The sequence below is a fragment of the Paramormyrops kingsleyae genome, chromosome 1, assembly GCF_048594095.1.
Source record: "Paramormyrops kingsleyae isolate MSU_618 chromosome 1, PKINGS_0.4, whole genome shotgun sequence".
In the NCBI taxonomy this organism is placed as follows: domain Eukaryota; kingdom Metazoa; phylum Chordata; class Actinopteri; order Osteoglossiformes; family Mormyridae; genus Paramormyrops; species Paramormyrops kingsleyae.
In genome coordinates, this window is record NC_132797.1 from 64,419,893 (window position 1) to 64,446,726 (window position 26,834).

General features: G+C 44.5%; 1 protein-coding gene across 4 annotated transcripts in view; it reads right to left on the bottom strand.

Moving 5' to 3' along the window:
* Positions 1-12,426: 12,426 nt before the first annotated feature.
* Positions 12,427-26,834, bottom strand: part of LOC111856128 (immunoglobulin superfamily member 3-like) — a 90,006-nt gene continuing 75,598 nt past the window's right edge. For all 4 annotated transcript variants that reach the window (XM_023835845.2, XM_023835855.2, XM_023835829.2 and 1 more), the window contains exons 8-10: positions 17,384-17,797; positions 16,611-17,030; positions 12,427-16,372 (exon numbers count right to left, since the gene is read on the bottom strand). In XM_023835845.2, the coding sequence (XP_023691613.2) occupies positions 16,122-16,372; positions 16,611-17,030; positions 17,384-17,797 (1,085 nt within the window). In that variant the 3' untranslated portion in view covers positions 12,427-16,121. The remainder of the gene's footprint in view (positions 16,373-16,610; positions 17,031-17,383; positions 17,798-26,834) is intronic.

Here is a 26,834-nt window from a genome sequence, read left to right on the forward strand (position 1 = left end):
ATAAGCCAACTAAATTGTTTCTTAGGGCCTATTGGACACTTAGGGTCTGTTGGATGTTCTTATGGTTTAAAGACATGCAGCAAGGTAAATTCTTCATTGTAAATTGTTCACAATGTGTGATTTTTTTTGTGAGTGTGTGCCTGCAGTGTTGCCCTGTTCCTGCTGGTATAGTCCCCTTACTCCAAGCCTGTATTGGGAAATGAATGAATGACATAACTGTGATTCTGTATGAGGAGAAATTATGGTGGAGTGGACGGATCACCTGAAGGGGGAGCTCATCCCACACAATTACATTTTAAGAGCCACCATATTCAGGCAGGGTATCATTAAAAAGTCACTAGTTAATTTGATCCCAGGATGGCTCAAAATGAAAGACATTTTAAAAGAGATAGAAACAATCTTGAACTTTCTTTGGAAGTGGGGTGTATATATGAGCTTTGGGTGCTGAAATAAGAACAGGTGTTAGTTGTTTAGAGTAGATGTTAATGACTACAATTGAGAGGGAAGATGTTGATGCACAACAACTGTGACTCTTGTAGGGGTTTGAGCTTGTAGATTTCTGGTTATATGTCGACTTCCGTGTTACAGAACAACGAGAGCTCGCTGCCTCAATGGCTGTGCACAAAAATAGGGCCTACGGGACCAAATCGTTAACACTGTAATTATCTGAATTTCTCTTTACGGGATCTGCTTCCTCTCTCAGACACGCCTCCCCCTACTGCAAAATGGCCAATTAGTCTTGAGGTTGAGAAGGCAGAAATTAGTGGATTAAATGGAATGGATAAAAACCTTGAAATGAGTGTTACAGACAATTTAGATTGTGGGCTGGGAGATATTTATTTTAGAACATTAAAAGTCGGAAATGAAACTACTTTTGCAGTTATCAGTACTTATCGGGCATTTATGCAATATGGGTAATAAAGTACTTGGACATGGGTGATAATGAAGACAGATTACGAACCTGAATGTACATACCTCTTGGGCTGTAAACCAACCTCCTTCCGGTTTCTAATCTTCACCGGCTAATCACCCCTCTTTTACAGAACTTGCCACCACCTGTAGTTTCTTAGCTGAAACTTTCATGCGAAGCAACTTAGATTTATCTAAACCGACTTAAACAGCTATTTATATAGGAGCAAGTCAGGTTAAGTTCCTTAATCAGAGACACAACAGCAGAAACCCTCGCCAGGCTTGCAACATCCTTCCGCTTATGAACCCATTTAGGAATTACATGTCATTACAAGGTCAAGCTTTCATATCAGAGAGGCTCCCTATCTGCTTAAGTGCAGCTAACAACGCCGCTTTATGCAAGCAAGACGGCTTGTTCCGTGTTTACACGCCTTCGCTTGGAGGGGCTGCCTCGCATCTTGTGCACAGTCGCTAAGAGCATTTGCAGACTGCGTGTTATTCAGGTGAACAAGTTGTTCACCGAGGAAAAAGCGTCACAGTTCATTAAGAGTGTTTCAAACTCCGGTCCAGAGTCTTTCATCAGCCTTGTCGCTCTTCTCACTTGTCGGCACGTTTAATGAAGCTTTTTGAGTCTGTAGGACTCGGAGGGTCTTAAAGGCAAAGTCAAACTGAATTTATTGAAGACAAACCCATAAAACCCGATAACTGGTAATAATATAAAGCCTGTAACAAAATATAAATGTGGTGCTGCGTAAAAATATACATTTTTTTATATATTGAAGGAAATTAAGGTATTAGAAATATATACATTTCCCCTTAATCCTCACCGGTTATTTACATTTTATTTTTGTGGATTATTATCATAAATAAGCATACATTCTAGCCCGCTGCTGTCACCCTCAGAACAACAGAAAATTTATTGCAGTAATTTTGTCTCCTCGCCCAACGCGTTGTAATGACGGTGATTAAATTCTGTAACAAGATAGGTTAGCGCGTGAAAAAGCATATTACGCCTGTATTCAGAGGAAGAGAGCGGTTTAAAAATGAAGATACTGAACTGTATAGCGATAAAAAGACGAACAGTGGTGATGGTGAAGGGTGTGTGTGTGTGTATTACGATTTGCATTTCCTTACAGCCGTGGGAGGGCATGTGTCGTGCCAGGGGGGAGATACGAAGCCGAACTGAAAAGGTCTGAAGCTGCTCCCCACTCGTTCCCAAACAGCACATGTGAAAAGAATTACCCAGGATTACAATAACAAGTGAGTCACGAATCACCCGCAAACTCTCTGTTCTGTGGTAGGAAGCAATTTGTGGAAATAAAAGGTATTAAATAACCTTATTGTACTGGAATCAAAGACCAAGCAAACTATGAAGCAGAGATATTCAAGTCTGGAGCGTAAATTAAATTTGAGTAGGAAATATTCTGTCCATTTAGGGAGATCATTATTTACCTTCATTAAATATTATAGTTTGCCTTGGATGGGGGGTGTCAGCGGTGATGCTCACCTAGGGTGCTACATTGGCTTGGACCGGCACTGAGAAGACATCTGGGTTGGGAAGGAAATTCATTTTCTGTTTAACATAAAAATAATACTCCTGAATATGTGCCATAATGCCAGTGTTCTACTAGCATTTCTTTAAATATTGTGTACAAAGTATCATTCTGTTCTGTTTATGTGGTTTGTCAAAATCTCATAGTCTCAGGTAATGAAGATACTAATGATTGCTGTAAATTTGTAAGAGCGGTGAGCCACAGTGGGTACAGTATTGGGTAGATTTTTACCACAACTTACCAGGTTAGCTACACATATGTGCATTGTGGGATTGTTGTTGCATTTCTTTTAGAGTGCTAATCTATATTTAGCATGACAACAATTAGCATGCTGTGTAATTTTATTCATAAATGCCAATAATATACATACTCATTGATGATATTACAAAGTGCAGTGCTCAGCAGTCACCTCACACCCCTGGGACCGGGATTCTGTGTGTGGAGTTTTGCATGTTCTCCCCGTGTCATCACGGGGTTTCCTCCACGTACTCCAGTTTCCCCCCACAGTCCAAAAACACGCTGAGGCTGATTGGAGTTGCCAAATTGCCTTTAGGTGTGTGTAGGTGAGTGTGCACTGTGATGGGTTGGCACCCCATCCTGGGTTGTTCCGTGCCTTGTGCCAATTGGCTCCAGACCCCCCACAACCCTGAATAGGATAAGCGGTTTCAGTAAATGGATAGATATATGGATATATACTAACAGCATTTTGTTAGTAAGCTGAGAGAAAAGCATTTTCACTCATCATTATTAATGATTGTATACCTACTATAATATGCCCATGCTAATTTTAGCCTGTTGAAATTCAAGCCTGAAAAGCATGCGTGACGGCAAAATAAACGCAATAAATCCAAAATTAGAAGCATATTTGTCTGGAGAAAAAATTACATTAACTTACCACTACAGAATACTTCATTTATATCTGGAGATTTTAATTAACTAATACTTGACTGAGTAAAATGAATTACCTAAAATAATATCACAAATAATCAGTTTTGCTCTTGGCTGCATGGAATTGTGGGTCTAAACAGCCTCCAGATGCTACTTTCCCTTCCTCTGCCTACTGCTTTCGATTTTTTATCTGATTGGTCGGATTGCACCCTGGTCACAGGTAACAGGGACTCCGTTCACAAGTCTGAGGCAGTGCATAACCCGGGTTTTATTTCACTTAAAGTGATGGGAAGAGGTTTAGGATGTGAAATGCCCGTGTGGTTCCTGAGGCCTGGTGTACATTCACGGTATTCAGCCACTTTCTCAGCTGTTGATGTGGCACAAAACAGAAAACCAGTTCTTTCGATTTTTTATCTGATTGGTCGGATTGCACCCTGGTCACAGGTAACAGGGACTCCGTTCACAAGTCTGAGGCAGTGCATAACCCGGGTTTTATTTCACTTAAAGTGATGGGAAGAGGTTTAGGATGTGAAATGCCCGTGTGGTTCCTGAGGCCTGGTGTACATTCACGGTATTCAGCCACTTTCTCAGCTGTTGATGTGGCACAAAACAGAAAACCAGTTCTCCTGGGGTGGGGTGCAGAAACCAGAAGCCCTAGAGCAAGAAAGACAAACCAATCCCACAATGTACTAGCACTAGGACAGCCACAGGGGAAGTAGCAAAGGCAGAGACCCCATAAATAGCATTTAACTGGCTACAGCTGAGCCTGGTTTAGTTAACAAGACATCACTCATGTGTGGCTACAATTTGGAATCAAAGGGGTGTGGCTACAATTAGGAATCAGAGGGGTGTGGCTACAATTTGGAATCAGAGGGGTGTGGCTACATTAGGAATCAGAGGGGTGTGGCTACAATTTGGAATCAGGGGTGTGGCTACAATTTGGAATCAGAGGGGTGTGGCTAAAGGAGGAAACAAAAGAGTGTGGTTGCAAATGGGAATCACAGGGAGACAAAGAGAAAGTAAAAAGGGGTATGGTAACAAATTGGAAGAAAGGGGTGTGGCTGCAAGGAGGAAGTAAAAGGGGTGTTACTCAGAATTATGAATCAGGAGGACTTGTTTCCTATGATGTACTTAACACTATGTACAATATGGCTTCAGTTTTTCTTTTGTTTTTAAGCAACTGCAGTTCTCATGCTGGCTACCTGCATGATCTGCCAGCTCCCAGCCACCAGCGTTCTCCAGAGTCTCACAGAAAAAGCCCTGATGTTACTACAGCTACACCCACGCAGCTCAGTCCCGAGGCCTGAAGAGATGCCGTTCAGGACAAAATGGAGTGCGGTGCGTGAGCGATGTGTGGTGCATTAATACGGAACCTTCCGGCACACTTTTAGATGAAAACTGCTTTGTATCCGTGCATGGGGGCGAGAGTCCTTTGGTTAGCTTACCCCCTCCATGGGGTACAGGTGTGTGGACATAACCAGTGGGGGAGGATTAATCACCAGGTTTCTGACTGGCGTTTAAATAAGTACACAAGACCTCGATTGCGGGGAGGTTTAATTATCTCTTTGTTGCCAAGGTTGAGAACATGCTTACCCTGATTCCAGGAGTCACTGAAGCGATCCTCACAGGTCAAGGAGCATTTCGTGTTCATCCCAGGTCTGACCACACTTTGTGAGGATAACCAAAAGAGGATTTTTATAGACTGTATAATTCTTGGTTATGTTTATGGAGAATATTCAGCTGTGAACATCATCATGTGAAGACATCATACTTTTCATTGTGGATACCGCAGCCTACAGTGTGTATAGAAAAGAATCATCCGTCCTAAAAATCACATTTTGTCACTTTACAGCCTGAGATGAAAACACAATAGAACTGAGTTTGTCCAGCTTTATTTACTTAACTCTATTGATAATATCCAAAATGTAATAGAAACAGTCCCAAAAATTATTTGCATGGGGATCTGCATTGTTTGGCCTGAAGGGTAGTATTGACCCGATAAGTGAAAACCTCAAGTTGGTTTTATTATCTGGGACAAATTAAAATGTAATTCTAGGCAAGAACTGAAAATCGTAGCAGCTAGAATTACAGAAGTACTGGTGCTTTCATTTCCATGTTTCATCACTGTGGCACGTAACAGATTAAGAAAATGAGGCTTCTGATACAATGGTGGATCTCCATGTACCGTCAGTGACTGATAACTGGCAAATCCTACTTCTCCCAGTGGTTACTTGATAGGTTTTCACTGTGCAAATGTAGACAGTGATTGACAGGACACAGCAATCCCTCAGTGTCTCCCCGTCACTAGAGCCCAAAATAAACCAGGGTATTACACTGCCCGGCCAAAAAAAAAAGTCGCCATTTGAATTTATATCAGCAAATACTTAGGAGCCAATGACTGGATCATTATTACAGCTCAGCAATGTTATGCAGCAATAAAGTGAAGTCAGCTGAGTACCTGAATCTACTGAATGTCCAGGTTACACCTCCATCCATCATCAATGGATTTTTTTCCTTCCTGTTGGCATGGGCATATTCTAGGACAAGAATGCCAAGATTCATTGGGTTCGAATTGTGAAAGAATGGTTCAGGGAGCATTTTCATTAATGGCTTGGTCACCACAGAGTTGTGACCTTAACCTCATTGATGGTTTTTGGGATGTGCTGAAGGAGGCTTTATGGAGGTTCAACTCACTTATCAATACAGAATCTCGGTGAGAAATTAATGCAGATTTGGATGAAAATAAAGGGTGAGATGTTGCATAAGCCTGTGGAAACAATGGCATGACAAATGTACGCGGTCCAACGAAAAATTTAAATGGCGACTTTTTTCTATAACGGAATTGCTGTATCCAAGAAACGAAGATCTACTTGTCCATCGTCCTGTGACATTATTCTCAACCGCGCACTCTGTACTTCAAGGGGAAAGTTCTGCAACTCATTACTTCTGTTCTGAGACAAAGCGGATATTTTTTTCAATAAAACAACAATTTCAATCTGATTAGGAGGTTCTCAGTTGTAAAGGATTAATGAATAGGACACAATACAAAGAAGTGAGCTGTCTGTTGGGTTTAAATGTCACCATGCCTACAGAATCATATTGTTCAAAGACACAGCTCAGGTTAAGCTATGTGCTGATGGAAAAAAAAAAACAATGTCCTGTGCTACAGTAAGGATCATTTCTTCTGAACCCGTATGAGATGCGTCACTTCTATTGCCATAAATCATCTATCCATCTCGCTTTCAAAGGGTGACAGTTAGCCTGGGGACAGGGCATGGGGACCCAATCCATTTGCACACACATTAGAGGGAATTTAGGGACGTCACATCAACTTAACCGCATGACTTTGGACTTTGGGAGAACCTGGAGGACACCCATCTACAGGAAACATGTGCAAACTACACACCCATAAGCTAAGAAATTGCCAGGGGGCCACACTGCCACCCAATGAGCCATAAATCAATTCCTGATACATGAAAGCAGCTCTGTTACCTTAAAAATGAACACCTTCCTTATCTTCAGTCCTCTTTATTTCCCTGAGGGTGTATCTCGGCTCAGACAACATTACGGATGTGAAATTTGACTAAACTCAACAGTGTTGCGCCCACACACTGAATTTCCAGAGAATCTCTGAACGTAACATGCTTCCTGTTCAATAAAGGAGAAATAGCAAACTATTCACCTACAACCGATTCAGCACAACAAACGATGCAGGGGTAGCCATGGAAACCTATGGGGGTCACGGCTGCAGCCTTGCTGTAGTCGTGGGCCTGATATTTACGAAATGTGGGCCGCTCTGTGTACAGCAGGGTGATCACACCATATTTCCTGAAAGCGAGATGCAACTAGTTACTGTGAGTTACCATAAGGTGAGAGAAAAAAAAACTAGTGGCTCCATGAAGACAGATATTCTAGAAGTTTCATGTATGGGTATAAGATCAGCCAAAAAAATCCCCAGCATAATATTGCCACCAAAACAGCTTTGAGCTGTCAAGGCATGGACTCCACAAGACCTTTGAAGGTGTCCTGTGGTATCTGGCACCAAGACGTTAGCAGCAGATCCTTTGAGTCCTGTAAGATGCGAGGTGGGGCCTCCATGGATCGGACTTGCTTGTCCAGCACATCCCACAGATGCTTAATCAGATTGAGATCTGGTGAACCCAACACACACATGTTCCTCAAACCATTTCTGAACAATTTTTGAGTGTGGCAGGGTGCATTATCCTGCCAAAACAGGCCACTGACATTAGGGAATATCATTGTTATGAAGGGGTGTATTTGGTCTGCAACGATGTTTAGGTAGGTGGTTTGTATCAAAGTAACATCCATATGAAGGCCAGGACCAGCAGAACATTGCCCAGAGCATCACACTGCCTCCATCAGCTTCTCATATTGCGTCCTGGTGCCATTTCTTACTCAGATAATTTACACGCACACAAACACACACGTCAACATGATGTAACAGAAAATATGAATCTTCAGATCAGGCCACCTTCTTCCATTGCTCCACTGTCCAGTTCTGATGCTAACCTGCTCATTGTAGGTGCTTTCAGTTGTGGCCAGGGGTCAGCATGGGCACTCTGACTGGTCTGCAGCTACGCAGCTCCATAAGCAGCAATCTGTGATGAACTGTGTGTTGTGACACCTTTCTATCAGAGCTAGCACTGACTTTTTCAGCAATTTGTGCTGCAGTAGCTCTCCTGTAGGATTGGACCAGACAAGCTAGCTTTCGCTCGCCATGCGCATCATTGAGCTTTGGGCGCCCATGACCATGCTGCCGATTCACTGGTTGGCCTCCCTTGGAGATACATCCATTTGCAGAGCTGCACCACCATATGTCACTGCAGTTCTGGGCCAGCAATTCTAGACCAGCAGTTTCACACGTATTTTCAAATTATATTCAAAATATTTATTATTATTATTATTTTCTTATATAATATATTACAGTTATATTCCATATAATTAAACATAATGTAAAATGTGTGTGTGTGTACATATATATATACACACACATACATGCATATATAGCTCTAATGTATATATGTATATGTATGAATATATATATATATTCATTGCTAATTATCAATATAGAGTATGTATGAATGATATAAATTATAACATAAATTTTAATAATATAATATTATATAATGCAATATATAAAAATAAATATTCAATATAATTATTCATTATATTATAAGTCCTTCCTTTGCAAAACAATTCACTTCCAAAAAGAAAAGACATTCCTTTCTAAATGTCTTGATGCAGCAAAATTAGGCTGTGGAACTGCTGGCCTAGAACCATAGTGACATATGGTGGTGCGGCTCTGCAAATGGACAATATTGCTTCCTTGGACCCCTTTGGTCAGAACTGACCACTGCATACCAGGAACACCCCACAAGGCCTGCCGTTTTGGAGATGCTCTGACCCAGTTGTCTAGCCATAACAATTTGGTCCTTGTCAAAGTCACACAGATCCTTACACTTGACCATTTTTACTGCTTTCAGTGCATCAGCTTCAAGAACTGACTGTTCACTTGCCTAATATATAATGACATGCCACTGTAATAAGATAATCAATGTTATTTACTTCACCTTTCAGTGGTTTTAATGTTATGGCTAACTGGTGTCTGATTATTTAAATTATAGCAACATATCTGTTTACATTTATAGTGATAGACAAATTTGTCCCCCTATTCTGGCTGTAATGGACTATTCCTACTTTGAGATTTCATGCTATCCAGCCTTCTTTTCACACTGGAGCCTAGCGGTCGGCTACCGGTTCTTTCACTGCCAAGATAACTGGCACAAAATAGCCAAGCAGAGGAAGGAAGTGTTTGATACTATCCTGCTAGAATGATAGACAAATTGTGATCAGACATGGAAAGAACACATTTAACAGACTACAACATAGCATACTGGCAAAAGAGGGTACAATTAAACTTCTTAAATTTGGCTGATTGATCAATCAATGCAATATCCCTACTGCTGGCATCCCATGCTTTGATTGGCAGATTATTGATGTTCCATCACTATTAATTCCCTCTCATTTCTATTTCGGCTCCAAAAAATAGCTCAAATGGCCCCCTTAGACCCCCAGAGAAATTAGTCCACCTGTGCTTGTGCCTAGTTGACTCCTAGACAGCCGTATGTTTGTAATGTGCTATTTGCCTCACTTTAGACAAAAGCATCTGCTAAATATGTAAAATATAAATGCAAATTTAAATTCATGACTTAAGACAGCATCTACTGCTACATGCTAGAGAAAGATGAATCATTATAGTAAAATTCCATTGCAGAGGAAAGGTTTGAAAAACATTGTTTTACATAAACTGTATTAATGATCTGAAGCAACACCCTCAGATTAAATTGTACAGGAGACATATAACTGAGGATAAAGGGCTCAGATATATCAGACAATCCCATTTTAGATACAGGATGTCAATACAGAAGAGGCACATTTGATGTGTCGGTTAAAATATGTTTTCTCTGTTTTAGAGGGAAAAGTCTCATTAGGTTTTTCAACAACTTTGTCCTTTAATGTGTCAGTTTATGTAATTTATTTGGGCTTCTGCTTGATTTTGGCTTTCTCAAATAAAACCCCATCACTCGAGGACCCCAGATTCAGATACACACACCCACAATTACGCACAGACCCAGACACACCCCCAAAAATACACATGGGAACATGGCTTCCTAGCAGCTAATCAGCTGCTCGTTGATTTAACAAAACCTGCAATTACATTATTAGACTTAACTAATAATGCCCCTGAAAATGAATCAGGCCTTCAGTGACACCTGACAATCTAGACAGCTGTCGCTTTTCTTTTTCCTGAGGGAACAGGTCTATGGTGTTCAGTAAGAGACATTGAATTCAATGGAACATCTTGATTTCCCTGTAAGCTACCCCACCTTAGCTTAATGTATTGAGTGCCATTGTGTTTCTGAACATCCCCCCAAACACTCATAATGGGGACACACCTCATTTAAGTAATGAAAAAGAACCATGCTTCACTATAGCAGTATTGACTCATTTTGGAGGGTTATTCTTAAATGAAACAGAGCACCTACCCATGTGTAGAGATACATTTTATTAATTTAAACACAGGGGTGGGCAATCTTATCCACAAAGGGCCAGTTTGTATGCAGGTTCTTGGGGTAACCTTTAGGTCAGATGTTCAAAGCTAGGTGTGAGGACTCTTCAACCAATTAGTCCTCTAATCAGTAATCTAATTAGGGAGTTTCAGTAAAAACCTGCATACACAACAGCCCTTTCTGGATAAGATTACCTAACCCTGAATTAGCAGATGCTTTGTTTCAACAGAACACAGACTTTTTTGAAAAAGCAGCATCAGACAGTCCATGGAGTAATGGCAGGGGTAGTTAGGGACTTGCTGAGGGACCCAATGGTAACATCATTCAGCCAATCCTGGGATTTAAACCAGCAACCATCGGATTACAGATAGAGTGTCCTACCTCACAGAGCTACACACCACACTCTACATATAGTGCCACATGTTTAAGCTGTGAACATTCAGTAGTCATGGCTGAAGAGGGCAAAGGGAGAAGGTAACAGACATCCGCCTGTTTCGGAATAAAGAGGCAGGCAGATCGCACCAAATAACAGACACACGGGGGTGGCCAGCTGGTCACCTCACAGCCAGGGGGTCCACAAAGCTGTAAATGGATACAGATCATGCTCTACTTGGGGAAAACATGCAGGTCAATCATCTGACGCTGGGACTGCATGAGTTGCATCTTGGGGGTCGCCTGGCTGCGGGGACAGTTCCACAAAAATGGATAAACAAGAAGAGCAACGGGGGGGGGGGGGGGGGGGATTCAAAAAGACAGATGCCCACTTTGGGGCTGAAATGTGGTCCTGTCACCATATTCGTCTCACATCTGTGCCCTTCCTGAAGAGTTGAAGGTGCAGTCACACTAGAGTGGAAAAAATCATGTCGTCTTTGCAGCGTCAAGCAAAAATGGGCGTGGTACAGGATGTGCCGTTTTGTTTCAAGACCGTGTTGGCGCAGTGATTTTAATGAGGAATTATGTTAATAAGGAATGTCACATGTTATTTGCCTTTAAAATATACATTTGGGAACTACTTTTTTTTTTCTTGGTGAAACTAGTAGCACAGTGCAATAAATGCATTTTGTAACATTAGCCTTCTTGTCTGCTAAGCTAGGTGCAACGCATATTGACTAGCTATGTCATAAAATGCACTGTAATATGCTTTCTACCTTTGAAACCTGTTTGAATGCTCACTGCCAGTCATGCAGCTCTTCTCCTGTTTACAAATTCATATTCTGGCATTCGACAGTTAAAAATTATTGATTGCTCCATTTTGTCCCAGAGCCAAGTGAACCTGAAAGGTCAACCCCACCCACACTGCACCTGATTGGTTGAGCTATGCGAGTTCACAGTTCAAAGATCAATTAAGATGAACTTGGTGTGAAATCACTCTGCAACCAGAAGTGAGGAATCCAATTTTCACACTGAGCAGCTATAATGGAAGTGAATGAGACGTGAATATTTTTTCGTGCTAGTGATCGTTACATGCTACACCCTGCTAATCCCATTTCCTGTCAGGTGTCCACTACTCAAATCACACATTAGCATGGGGGCCCCGTATTGACCACGAACAGTCACTACACTAAATATTAAACAAACACATTCCTTATTTAGGAGATGCTGAAGCTGCATGTTCTGCTAATCAGCTAGCTCGCTGACATCTTCTGACTCAAATCCCTAGCTAATTATTTAGCTTTTGAAGCATATGATGGGGGGGAGGTTGTGACTCTAAGTGGGGCTTCAGAAACAACAAACTCACCCCATGCAAATGCCCAGCAATATGCAATTATGTACTGGAGCAATTCAAAGTACAACAGAATGAAATCTAAGAACACAATGAAAGCTACCTAACACACACACACACACACACACACACACACACACACACACACACACACACACACACACACACACACACACACACACACACACACACACACACACACACACACACACACACACACACAGAGATTAACCTGCAATCCAAGTAAATAGACACCATGGCATGCAGTTCAAAGACTGGGAATGTGCATTTATTTCTTTGCCTTTCAAAGCAACTGCTACAGTTCAATAAAACAAAATTTGTCACAACAAACCAAAAAAATAAAAATAAAAAATAAAACCGTAAAAGCTATAACCTTCCTTTTAAATTCAGTGCACTGTAACGTGAGAAATTTAAAAAATATATGTAGAAAACGAAACACTCACACACCTAAAAGTAGCAGCGCTGGCTGAACCGAATACATGAGCACAACGTTTTACAGCGATTCATCAGCCAGCAACCAACACAGAACGCTCTTAAAATGTATCTGCATCAACGTGAGAATGTTAGAGCCAGCTTACATCAAAGTTACAAAAACACAATCTGAGCTATTGTTTTACCATTTTTTTTTACATTTTGACAGCTGTTTCATAAGAGTAAAAAAAAAATCAATGCCACTCTCTCAGTCTTCTTTCGGACGTGTAGCCTTTCATAACAACATGGTTAATGGGCACAAATCCCCAGAGATGCAATTAAAAGGTTTTTCAGACTTGCAGGATCTGCATGACTTCACAGTACATTGAATTATTGTGCGAGAACGATAGTGACCCTGTTTACAGGAGAACTGGAAAAAAAAAACAAATTAGAAATTAATTTCACCCAACTTGGGCATCCATGGTAGGAGGGCATGCTTTCCAGACCATATGGTGTTTGATGAGGTCTTTAAATCTTAAATGAAATCTAAAAAGACAGACAATCATTGATAGTTTCAGTCACTTCTCAGTGGGCCAGTAGGGTGGGCCATGGGATTTTCAGAAGAGGCCAAGGGGGAGGTTTCTTAAAAAAAACAACTGATGTGCTTCTTGTGATCCAGGCTCAGACACCCGTCAGTCATTAGTTGGTACATCCACAGAGATCACCTAAGAACCTCAACATCCTTTTTTGTTGGAGAACAAACATATAAATACAGCTGTTTCAAAGTGCTACTGTCCATTTGGATTATCTAGAACTACCACATTTACAGCAGATCGTCTACTGGCACTTTGTTTGATGCGTCGTTCTAATTTTCACCTACAAGCTCAGTATCTCTAATATCTCCGTCTGCATCGCAGAGCAGGATCCAGCAGTAGAAAGGTTGGCATTGATGTTACAAAAGGCATCTGTCTGCATGTGAAATTACAGAATGCCGTCTAAATATGCCCGTCCCCCCCCTCCACTTGTCATGCAATTCAGACTTTGACACGAGTAAGAGGAGTGAAGATCACAAGCTTGCAGCCCTCCATCGAAACTTCTGAGGCTGATTTTTGTCTCTGTGCGCTGGGCCATCTGCCCATACTTTGTCCACGGGAAGTCTCACGCACACTGCCTGCTCCCATTGTGAAATTAAACCATGCCCATCAACCCAATCTTGTGCCAAAGAAAACTGCCACATTTTATCAATTATCATACTTTTTTAACCAGCTTTGGTTAAAAAAAAAAACATATGGGCAATATTTTTTTTCAGGCAGGTGAGGCCAGCCCTGGTCCTTGAGCACCACAGGGTATGCTGGGGTTTGCCTTACTCCGGCTGTCAGTAGCTTGGTTGATGCAAGTCTTTGTGTGGCTGGTCTCTGAGGTGTCAGTGGGGCAAAAAAGATGAAGGGCCGTGAGCTTTGATGACTGAAGTTGGCTGAATGTGAGACCAGACTGATGAAGCAGTGCTGCATGAACAGGTTGTTGGTCTTTACTGGCACTGCACATGACTAGAACTTAGTGTCATGTGCGCTTACGCTGTCTGCTCCTAAAGTTTTCAGCACTCAGATCTATTCTTTCTATCAGTGGTGGGACCTTAACACCAGGCAACAGTTCTGTTCAAGTTACTGTCTCTCTATAGTGTTCTTATTGTCCCATTCACCTCTATGTAGCTCAACAGACAAACTTAACCAGGGCAGTCTTCAGTTGCTCTGTTCATCTACCGCAGTGTTTCTCAACCCAGTCCTTGGGGACCCCCAGACAGTTCATGCTTTTGCTACCCTTAAAGCCAATAGGAGCTGAGAGGGAGCAAAAATGTGGGCCGTCTGGTGGGCCTCGAGAAACACTGATCTACCACATCCTTGGCATTAATACTAAATGGCTGACATTCTGGCTAGTTAATGGTTGCAAAATACAATGCTGTACAAAAAAACAACAAAGAAACAACCAGCACCATAAAGAAACACAAAACTCAAAAATACAAATAACAGCACAATCTACCATTTTACAGCTCTTTCCTCTACATGCATGTGAGGGTGTAAAGTATGTTTGAAGTCTCTCAGACCTCCCAAAAGGTAAAAATACATAATATTGGTGCTGAAACATCCGTATTGGTCTTTAGAAACACTCCATGAATGCTTAGAGATGATACTCTTATTAAGTGTTTGCATGTGTGGGGTGTGTGTGTGTGTGTGTGGGTGAGAGAGAGAGCGAGAGAGAGAGAAAGGATGCAGTAAAATTCGTCGGCGTGTCTGACACCGTCCCTCAGTGCTGTTAATGTGATTTAAACAATCTGCCGCTATTCCGGGGATGAGAAAATGACAGCGTCGGGATAAGAGGGATGTGAAGTGTTCATTCCCTGCCCACTTACCGATCCAGCCTGTGAATATTACCCACATTTTGTTTTTCTCAATTATCAGGTTCTCTCAGGTCTTTGAAAGCTGCCCCACCATTTTAACAACCACCCCCCTCTCCCCCCGGCTGCCCCCAAATGGGAGGCATGACTACAAAATCATTCATTACTTTTCCTCTTATTAATCGTCAATCTTCGATGTCCCTACATTTGGCAGTGAGTAAAGCTCCAGCATCAGTCAACACTTCTCGTCGTGTCCAAGATGAATGCAGCAGATGCAGCAGTTCCCAGGTCATTGCTGCTTCTGAAACAGCACAGCTGCAGTCTGGGGGCATATGCGTCCTCATAGACCACCGTCTTTTGGCCAAGTCGATGTTGGAATCCAACGAGCCGGGCCTGCTGCTGAAGACACACACTAAACTGTCTTTCAGGTGGCATCTTGTTACCTTCCGAGGACTGAGGTCTCTCCACATCAATGTGAAGACACGTAAAATAGTACGCACTCCTTCATTGGTCCCCTCAATGTGTTTACAAAGAAGTCATCTCTATACATCATGAATGTTTTCTGTGTGTGAGTGTGTGTGTGTGATGCCACTTATTTATAGTCCAAAAACATCAGCTTCACCTAGTCTCTCAAAGCCAAGCAAGAGTAAACAAACCATCAGCAAGGTGTTTATCTCAGCGGCGACAAACAGAAAGAGCACAAGGAAATAAAGATTAAAACACGAGGCAAGCAATCCAAAGAGGAGGACCTGATGCTCTGGGAGCAACAGCGGATCACGGAGACGGAAAGCGAGAGCGCGACTGGCATCAGGTGACTTTCGTTCATTCGGTCACAGGGCCGCCTGGCTAATATCAAAGCCAGGCCGACAAACTTCAAACGATGATGAAACAAAATAAATATATCTGAGGGGGGGGGGAAAGTCGTAATCCTTTGCAAAACAGTCCAGAGGTCCTGCCCCCGGCAGTGGCTGAGATGTGCAGGCTATCTGGAAGCCCCGACACGTTGAAGACACCCCAGGCTCTTAAAGGAACACTTTCCTGTTGGTTTCTTCCTCCTTGTGGAAGGGTTTCGGGTGGGGGAGATTGGGGTGGCAGGACAGGTGTGACCTATATCCCCCCCCCCCCCCAGCATCTTACTCTACTGAGCCTGGGTGGAGGCTGAGCGCTGGAGGGTCCAGGCAGGTTGGGGAGTAGTTGATGTGAGGCTCTTTGATCCAGAGGAGCGGGACCCCGTTCTTGCCCTCCTGGCTTTTTCCCAGGTTCCGGGCCTTGTAACGAACCAGCAGCACCGTCATGAGGAGGATGCCGAAGATGGGGAAGGGGTAGAAGAAGACGAAATAGAAGAGAGAGTCGTTGGAGCAGATGACAGACTGGAGCGTGGATGCTGGATACAGACAGAAAAATGTAAAGAGAAAAATGAGAAACGTTTAGTCATTTAAGCATTTCCATGCGTGAATCTCCAAACTCAGCTACTCCATGGTATAACCTAATGGGAACCAACGAGGTAACCAATGGGCACTTGTTTTGATGATTGACAGCACACAGCCCCCCCGCCCCCCCAAAGGCTTCTGAAAGTGAAACGGATAGTGGTCGTTTGTGGAAGGGGCTTAGTCGGCTCTTACCTTGTTCCAGGACCGTGACCACAGTGACTCCCGAGTCGTTGGTGGTGAGGCGGTACCACACATTACGTGGGTTTAGAAACCACTCCTCCACACGGCAGTAGTAGCTACCAGAGTCGCTGGGCCGCGCCCCCTGGATGGTCAGGCTGTAGAGGTCAGAGGTCATCCTCTGGAACTGCAGCCGGGAGTTGGGCCCAGGGTCTTCGGCGGGGCTGCAGTTTCCGTTCCCAAAGACAGCATCGTGGCCGATGGAGAAGATGCACTGCTGCTCGCCGGCGCCCTCCCCAGCACGCGCCACGTACCAGGACACAGAGAAGCGCGAGTCTCTTGTCGACTGTGACGAGACGCTGCAGCCTAGCCGTATGGACTCCGCCTCCGTCACTGTGACGTTAAACTCCGCCTCCTCCACCTGCAGACGCACCTCTGCCGATGGGCAGGGCAGATACGGGTAAGAAGCTAAACTGCATACCACAGTAACAATAATAATCAATAATAATAATGATAATTTTCCGTCTACAGGGAGATCCGGAGGGGTGGATTAATGTATTTTTAGATGATAATAATTTAAGCGTTAACAGTTTTTTTCGAGGAGGAAAATAAACAATTTTAATATGTAACACACTCAAGTGAGTCACAGGATTCTGCCTAGAAATCTGTGAATGTAACACATCGTATGGGCCACTAGCCGCAGTGAAATCCGTAAATAAACCTGTGAATAAATTAATTTTAAATGAAATGAGCTGGTGAATGCACGGTGACGTCGGAGGGGATGCTACCTGGCCGGTGGACCGCCACGCGGGTGAAGCCCGAGGCCTCCAGGGCCAGGCGGTACCAGGCGCCTCCAGGGTCTTGCAGCCATTCCTCCACCTGGCAGAAGTAGGTGCCGCTGTCACTGGTCTCGGCGCGGTGCAGTGTCAGCGCGTACAGCTGCGGGGAGAGGCGCTCCGGCTGCGCCCGCCGCTCCAGCCGCTCCTCGTCAGCATAGGCGCCGTACTCCACGGCAGCATCACGTCGCACCTTCAACAGCAGCTCTGCCCCTGCCTCCGGCTCGCCGCCCTTGTGGACGTACCAGAGCACTGCATGCTGGGCCTCAGGGACCGTCTGAGACGCGATGGAACAGTTGATCCGCACTCGGCTATCCTCCACAAACGACAGGCTCTGGTTGGAGTGGTGCAGTCGCAGCTTGCTGACTGGGAAAGGAGCAGAGAGGAGAAAACGGCTGTAAATCTCCACATCTGAGTCTGTTTATGCAAGAGTCTGGCTCATTTGTACAGAAATGGGGGGAAAATAATGAATATCAGCGAAAAAAAGATCAAAAAGCAATACCAACAAACACATCAATAAAACTGTAGGACCACGGAAACATAAAATACAGCTGAACATTCCAAACAATGTGTACATTTGCGTGAAAACACATGCATGCTGGGCATCAGGGAAATGCTTTCCTTAAGTGGCAGGAAAAATGTTCAAGCTTTAGGTCTCCAGTCGCTATCCTCTGCAGACAAGACTGCAGACGCTTTCCTAGAACAGAGGGTAGCTTATGACACAAAAAAGGGGAGATCCAAAATCACAAACAGCAGCAGAGCACTGAGGGCCACTACCCCCCCCCCCCACTCCCCCAAACAGGGGGCTTCTGACCAACACCCCAGATACCCCAGATTAACTAAAAATAAACCCTAAGAGCCCAGACTCTAATCACGTCCCACGACAAACATTTAGGCCATTTAACAGAAAACGAGGCAGATGATGTTGATGCACAGCTTGCGGACGGGCGTCACACAAAACACAACACACTCACACACGCGCCATAAATTATTCAATTAAAAGCACAGACTCCGACTGAGCTTGTTAGGGTAGCTGCCTCTCTGCCTCGGGGGTTGTATGCCTGTGCACCTGCGGGGGGTATGTGAGGGGGGCCGCGGAGGGACACATCACCCCGCCGACGCAAACGCGGAGCAATAACACCTCGTCACGACGACGGCAAGCCTCCAATCTGAACGCAAGGGAGACAAATGAGACACGAAAGCTGATTGGAGCAGGTGGCCGAGAACAGCGGGTCATTTATGCGAGAGATGGCGAGGTGTATGCAAAACAGCATGCTGGTGGTAGGTAGGTGTGTGTGTGTATATGCGGGAGGGGGCGGGGTTGACTAGCTGCTGTCATTTCCTAGCATGCAACAACAACATGCTCAGCGTTAATCAAACACACACACACGTACACATAAATCCCACGCCACATTACATACACAGGTGTGTGTGTGTGTGTGTGTGTGTGTGTCTGATCTCTTTTGGGGCTTAGACAATGGCTGCTGGTCATCCTCTCATCTTGTCTTTAGAATTTTCCCAGAGTGAAACATGCCGGTGGATTTACTAAGAAGCTAATTAAGAGCGATATCTCTGACAATCAGTCAGTTTCAATCCTTCATTTAAATCCTTTAATTTGACAACACATCAAACAAAATCTCTTCAGAGGCAGAGAAACAGACAGCAGGAGCTAACGGCCCAATGAGCATGTTTAAGGTGATTTTCACAAGCCAAGCAGGAGCTATTTACATTGTTGCCGATGCATAATAAATACATGATGGAAAGAAACTGCAGAATTAATGAACAAAAGATCAAACCAGAGTGTCTTTCTCTTCTGTCCCACTTCCCCTAATCAGTCTCACTTGTTTTTAAATTTCACCAATAAAAGAGAGCAAGCAAAATAAATCAAGATTAATATTAATTTTGGAATGCATGCAGAGAAGAGCAAGGGTGAGTTTCCCGAAGCCTTCTTAACGCTACGTTGTTCTTAAGTTCTGTGTTAAAAAATAGAATTCATGAATGACGTAGCATTAACCCCAAAGAATTACCATGGGGCCAAGAGGTCAATGGAGCTGCCCGAAAGGACTTTTTGGAGCCTGGACCGGGGACAGCATTGCAACATGTGCATGATCATCTTTGCACAGACTCATTTTCTGAAGTTTAAAAAAAAAAATTTAAAAAAAGGGTCTTCATTGAGACATTAGTCAGAAACCAAACTAATCAATCTGCTCCGTTAAACTAAAGGGATCAAGTTGCTGTCGGGTCCAAAGATCACAACAAAGAGCCTCTGATCTCAAAAAAACAAATGAAAAACAAATTTAAAAAACACCCAAAATTAATAATTACACATATACAAATATCCATTTCTGCTTCATGTCACTTCATTTCACTTTTTTAAATTTGATTTTGTAAGCTTAGATCTAAGTGGTAATGAACACATCTTATAGCTTCCTCACCTTTACACCTTAACCAATGCGCCCCCTGTTGACCCAGCTGACCATTCACTCAATTTACAGGAAATCAAATCATTAACAAGGTTTAGAACAGAATAAAATCCAAATAATGATTAACTAGCCCACTCATGTAGGTCTTTTTTTTAAATGGGTGCAGGTTGTTGCCGTTGCCCAGATCCTCAGATTTTCGGTGAAGCATCACTGTCCTCCTACGAAGTCACACAGGAGGACAGGGTGAATCCAAACAGCAGGAACAGTTCCCAACGGGAAGCGACAAAGCATTTATGAGAAGGGGCTTTAAAGTGGGTTAAACTACTTGATGAATGACGGCACGGGTTCGTCCCACACGCCGCGGGTTTCAGGCCTCATCCCACCATAGAGCGACCTGGCAGCGAAATGCAGCGGATGCTGAAACGGTTCAACGGGACTCTGGAACCATTTTTCAGATTCAGCAGAAGTGGTAACTTCTGCGGTGCGATCCTCTGAAGAGGCCTCCAAAAATAGGCTAATGGACTGAGGTCTGGAGATCATAGCTACGGAAGATTAGCGGCTCTGTCCTTGCTCCTCAAACCACCAGTTTTGGCCTGGGGGAAAAACACTCACCTCCAAAAAGGTAAAGGAGATGGCTGCTTAGGATGGCAACATTTCACATTACATTAACTCTGCCTCCTACTGGACCCAATCCAGGATATGACATCAATGACCCACCAGATTGTGAAACACAGGTGTGGAAATCAGGCTCTTAGATGCATGTCAATGTTCACACGCGTGAACATTTACCAGGCAGAATCTTGGTGAAAGATACCTTCTCACTCTGACCTAAGAACTTACGCTTTCCCAGAGTGAATATCTGCAGGTTGCTCTGATATTTCCATCCAAGATGAACATCTGGAGCTACTCTTGTGAGGTCTCAATCTAGCATGAACATCTGCAGATCATATGTGAGGTTACCATCTGGGATGAAGGTATGAAAGTCCTGGTGATATACTAGAGATTTACACGCGTTTGGTGTCTTTGATGGACGAGGAACTGTTTCCAGTTCTCCTGGACATCTGCTGTAGCTTCACCTTCAGCTTAGGACACCGATAACCCATATGTCTACTTTTATAAACTTTTATAAGGGGAAAGTGGACTCCATTCAAAGGTAATTGAAAAACTCCTCTGTACCCTGCTTAGATATTGGCACTGGTAGACAGAGGCAATAACATCCCTGTACTACTACTGGGTACAGGCTCTCTGTAGGAGATAAATCAGAAACAGGACAGGTCTATAATTTAGTCAGTTTATGGTTTCTAGGGAGATATAATTATAACTAAAGTTGTGCCAAAAATGCATTCCACATATACGGTCTAGGCTGCTAAATTGATACCGGGATTTTAGGTAGCTTTTCCTAGTATGCGTGTCCCAGAAGATAACTGGATAGAGCAGCATAATGAACAGCAAACAAAGCCAGGAGTGTAGCATGCCTACGGGACATCCCAGCTATGTTTCTTAGAGTCTTCTCCCTCTCTCTCTGTGAGTCTTCCTCCTGAGTCTCTCGTTTTCTCTTTCTCCTGCGACTGAACGAAGCAGAGAGAGGAAAAGAAAGGAGTCCATTGGCCCCGCAGCCAGCTCGCTTCAACGTTGGGGAGGAGAACTTAATGAAGATGGACAGTAGCGTCCTGTCCAGGGGGACTGGGAGTGGGCGGGTGGGGGGGTAGGGATCTTCCCATCACCACGGCAACATGTTGCTATCAATTACAGTGGAGCCTTCCCTGCTGCCCAAGACGAGACAGATGGTGTGGGCTCGAAGAGCTGTCACTGGCGGTACCCGTTCACGTTAAAGGGGCCCTTACAAGGGGACTCGGGGGTCGGGCAGAGCAGGGGACACCCTTGCCTGACAAGAGAGGCAGAGGAGGGTAGGGAGAAGGCCTGGCTTTTTACACGGCAAGTGCCATTCAGATTGGTGGCACTTAAGAGCTTAGAATGACAATTAACCTCCATCCTACATGGATCTCAACATTAAATATAGCATGTGATCAATAGGAGAAATTCAATATTACACACAAACTGCGAAGATGGCAGTCAGTGACAGCATCAACTTCCTGTCAGAAATCAGCAGTGGTTACAGCCACCATCCAGCTCCCCCTTTATAAATATATTTAATATACAGCGAAAGTGTGTTTTAAGTTGCCATCTGGTGTGTTTTTGATTCTGCCTCCCTGTCAATGTTTTACTCCTTTGATTTTAACAGCGGACCGCTGTTCCAGATGTTGCTCCCTAGATTCCTTCGCCTGCCTTTAAAGCACCGTATTTTATACTGGGCAAAGCACCTCTTTTAATGTTCCCTTCCTTCAAAAAGAGATGGAATCACTGAGGTTTCGAGGACATCTCCCCCCCCCCCCCAACCCCCTTTGAAAGTGTGGACTTCATCATCTACTGAAGCCTCTTTCCAGCCCTGGGAGCACAGGAATATGACAGGTTACCGTTAACGTCACAATCACTTCACGATTTAATGATGGCTGACTTGGTTTAGTAGACAAAGAGTCAGGGATCTACTCAGGACCACCTTAATGACAAGTGACACAGTGTAGACAGGCAAAGAACCAGGAATCTAGTCAGGGACAGGTGACACAATTTAGACAGGACAAATAAAGGATCTAGTCAGGGCCAGCTTCCACATTGGGTGCCATGCTTCCCCAACGTTGAGTTTTCACAGTTCTTTCTGTCGAATAATTAACCATAAGCGGGGTTGCCAACTTTGGTCAGCTGGCTGGCATGAGATTTTCAATTTGAGACAAGTCTGCACTCACATACACACGCATTTACAGGTATGTAACAATTTTATAACCTTGCAAATAGTCTGTAGGGTTTGCAAACTACCCCAACGCTTTTGATGTAGCTAATTTTAGGTTTATAATGGAATAATATAGAGATAATAAGTGTGAGTGTCTGAAAGTGTGTCACACTAGATGCGTGAGTCAGCAACCTGGCCATCAGCCATTATTCATAGGAAAACTTTAACATTTACATTAGCCTATTAAAGTATGCGATCATATTGTCTCATGATGTAACCATTCCAGCATTTTCCAATAATTTAAAATGACAGGCCGATAGAATATGAATTATGCCTACGATTACACGCATGAGCTCCTGGAGGAACGCTGCACATTATGCCGACCATCATCATCGGTCCCGTCGCTCTGATAATTCTGACAGTCTTGCAGAGCAGCTCAATATTTCACCACCAGAAAACAAGCTAATAAGCAGACTGATTATGGATGGGAATGAAGATGGAGTGGATTCGGAGACCGATGTACCGAGAGTTAGGACAGGCGTGCTACGTGTCCCAACGAGCCAGCCATCCGGCCGCCCGCACAGCAGACGCACCAGCGAAGGAGCACGAGACGTTTGGCCTGGACTCTTTAGGGGCCCTTAATCTGGGAGGGCCCAGTACGCTTCATCCCGTAGCTACCGCTGCCTAGGCTGAGGTTGTCTACAGGATTTTGCCCTAACAAACATATCTGCACTTAGGATGATGAAATACCCACCAAATGCCCGCAAGTCTGAGTCGGCCATTGTTCCCGTCTGCTCGCTCAAAAACAAGACGATTAGACAGGAACAAGCAACGCCTGCATGGTAATGATCTTCCATGTACCAGCACAGATCATGCAATAAGGTTTGGGTGACACCGAAACAGATTGTGCTATTTGCTGCTGGAGGGGAAACGTATTGTGGGGACAGATCCCCTGGAAAATGCTAATCTAATGATCAGACCCTCATTAAAGTTCAAATGAGCTCCCTTCTACAATAGCCTCCGACTCGCTTGTAATGAAACTATCTATGATTACACAGGAGAGGTCCATTTAGCGCTAGCTACCATATTGCCATGACTTACAATGTTGTGGATTTAATTAGTATACAGTAATTATTCAGTATGTTAATTAGTTGAGGTTGTATGTTGGCTTGTAGAGCACAAACATGGTCTCACACCTCCAGGGCTGCCGGAGGTTCAAATCTGGTGCTGACTTTTAGTGTGGCAGTGGAAGGGTTTACCAGCCCTCAAACCATGGTTTACATGAGGGTTCCAAGGTTTGCAGTGCGCCCCTGTTGGCCACAAACAGGTACTACACAGGGGGTAGCAGGGACCCGGTAGTGACCTTTTCAGTGGGGTACCAGAAAAAACCAACCTGCCCTTAAATGGTGGACCAGTGACCCTCTCTGTTGCCTTATCCTTCCGGGGCAGGCTTGGGGATATTGCGAGCTTAAAGCAGAGGCTGAAATGAAAGCCCTCATTAATCAACTAAATCGTGATAGTGTCAGCTCAAATGCTAGAAATCTTAAAATGGGTCTTTAAACTCCAGCCACTAAGGGAAACAGACAGTGTGCGAATGGAATAACCCAGACATTCTCACCAGTCAAGCCTAATGCGCATCGCGGAAAAAGGCTCTTAACTGCTATGCTGAATTAGGACTGTCCCTTCGTTAAGCAGCTCCCGGCTATGTCTCTGTGGGTACAGAGGATGGCAGAGGTGTCTGTGAACTCGGCACTGCTGCAATTTCACGGAAAAACTATCCGGCATCGGTAATATTTATTCCCCGGAGGGCCGTGCCTGTGGAGGAGATGTTTCTGAAGGGCTGGCGGGTGGAGACGCAGCCGCTTGATATACGGCGCTCAGCACGATTCCACGTTGCGTCTGCTCGGGCGTTGCAAGGAAAACAGCGGGATGAGGCAGCCGCGCGGGAACAGGGAGTGTCGGGAAGAACAGAGCTCAGAGCAAAGGGGCGCAGTTCAAAGGCGGCGCCGTTTCAGACAGACGAACGCGGGGGACATATCCGCGGGGACACCAGACGCGCCCCGGTGTGGATGCCGCGTCACAGCAGCCTGCCTCCTTGCTTTGGAAGATGTTGCCCACTGCCCCCCCCCCCACATTATTTGTGCTCAATGTCAGCTCACGGTCCTCTTGACCTCGAGTTGTTCATCGCAAAGCCCCCCCGAGGAACACTGATAAACCTTTACAGTCGGTGACCTGTTCCGAATGACCTGAGACTCCCCAGAGGCCCAGACACCCGTCTTGAACGTGAAAGTTAGTCTAGCAAATTAGTCTGGAAGAACAGAGGGGGAGGGGGGAGAGAGAGAGCTAAAGCTCATATAAAATGAGAAAAATCACCAGAGACAGCTGGGGGAATGTTGGGGGGGGGGGGGGGGGTGCTGTTTTGAACGTGATTCACACTAAGAAATGTGTGTGCATGTCTAGGAAGGCACTGCGTACCCGACTCATTAACCTCACAGACAAATCCATCAGAACAGAACGGAACAGAATGAGGAGGGAGGGAACTTAGGCTATAGGGCTGCCAGGGGTAGGCAAAGATGGAAGGAAGGAAGGAAGGAGTGTATCGATGAAAATCAAGATCCTCGTTACGGGTCAAATTTAAGGGGGCAAAAGGCAGTATGAAAATATGGTGTGAAATTGCTCAGGCGCGTGACGAAGAGTTACGACGCTTAGTAATCAATGATCCCAAATACAGGTGAGCTAGCTGAACGTTACCACCACGCTTTAATAGACTTATGCAGGGGTGACTTCCTAAGCAATGCTGAATCTTCTCCATCTCTATCCTGCTCGTTCTCGTCACGATACTGTTAACAGCCACCAGGGGGCGGCGGGAATGAGCGCGTCACATCAAGCCTGCTGGCGGAGGCCTGCTAAGCCAGGGGCAGGGTCCAGGACGAGATAAACACGGTAATCAGCTACTTCGGAACCATACACACTCATAATGGATCACACCTGAACAAATACTGTACATGTATATTGTTTGAAGGATATCCTCATTGTTTTATACTGCAGCAGCAAACTTTTATTCTGCATTTGAAATTCACTAGATTTAAACACCAAAATCATAATCACAGACGGCTGCATGAATGAACCATACTTCCTCCGAACCCTCAGTGCTGTGGATTTAACTCTAGTGTATGCTGCTTGAGTGTTTACATCAGTTCCTTCCCACAGCCCGAAAAAATGCAGTTTAGGTACTTTTAATTTGCCTTCTGTTTGCACCACATGACGGACTGGCATCTTGTCCAGAGTTTAACCTCAGCTTCCTGGAAAAGGCCGCAGGCTGACTGTGTTCCTGTGTCTATTATGGGAAATGCATGGAAAAAAAGCATATGAATATCAAGATATGACCTAAAAAAAGCTCTCAATGACTATTAACACATATCACTGTGAAAACTAGGATTTTTTATTGCTGTAGGTGAACAATGCTCAGGCCACCAGACACTGTTCCACTGTTGCCCAGGGAGACGGTCTCCCGTGACGACAGGCAGTTCCACGGGACTTGTAATACGGCTGCGAGGGACATTTAAGGCTTGTTGCCGACCCCCCGCAATCAATCCTTATTAAGCAGGTGCAGGGAGGCGCACTGACATGTCCTGCAGCGAGGAATCCAGTGCCGCCTGTGTTATTGTGTTTGGATTAGTGTGCAGCCAATTCGGGGCCATCTTTCAGTCCCTCGTTAACAACAGACCTGCGGCGGACACACCGGACCCTTGAGAGTATGGTCCCCCACCCCCCCGATCGCCCACCCGCTGTCTTTACATACACAGCCATGGAGGCCCGATCTGCTCTGCACACCCACTCGCACTCACCGCTACGGCGCCCCCTTCAGGGGAGGCAAATTAAATCCAGACTCAATCGGTTTTAAAGAACTAGGAGGACGTGCACTGCAGACGTGCTAATTTCAGCACTGACAGGAGACAGGGTGATCATTTAAAATGCCAGACTAACAATTAGAACCACAGATAGCAAAACATTAGGTGCATGGCAGGTGTCCATCTTCTGAATACAGGCTAACAGCCGTGCTCTGGTGGAGTTGAAATCACTTAGGGTTTAGAAGTAGAATGTATCCCGCGCCAGGGAACGGACACACAGAGTCCACTGCAGGACCCAGTGAACTGGCACAGAGGTTCCCGTCACGGTGACTGATAAGACTGTC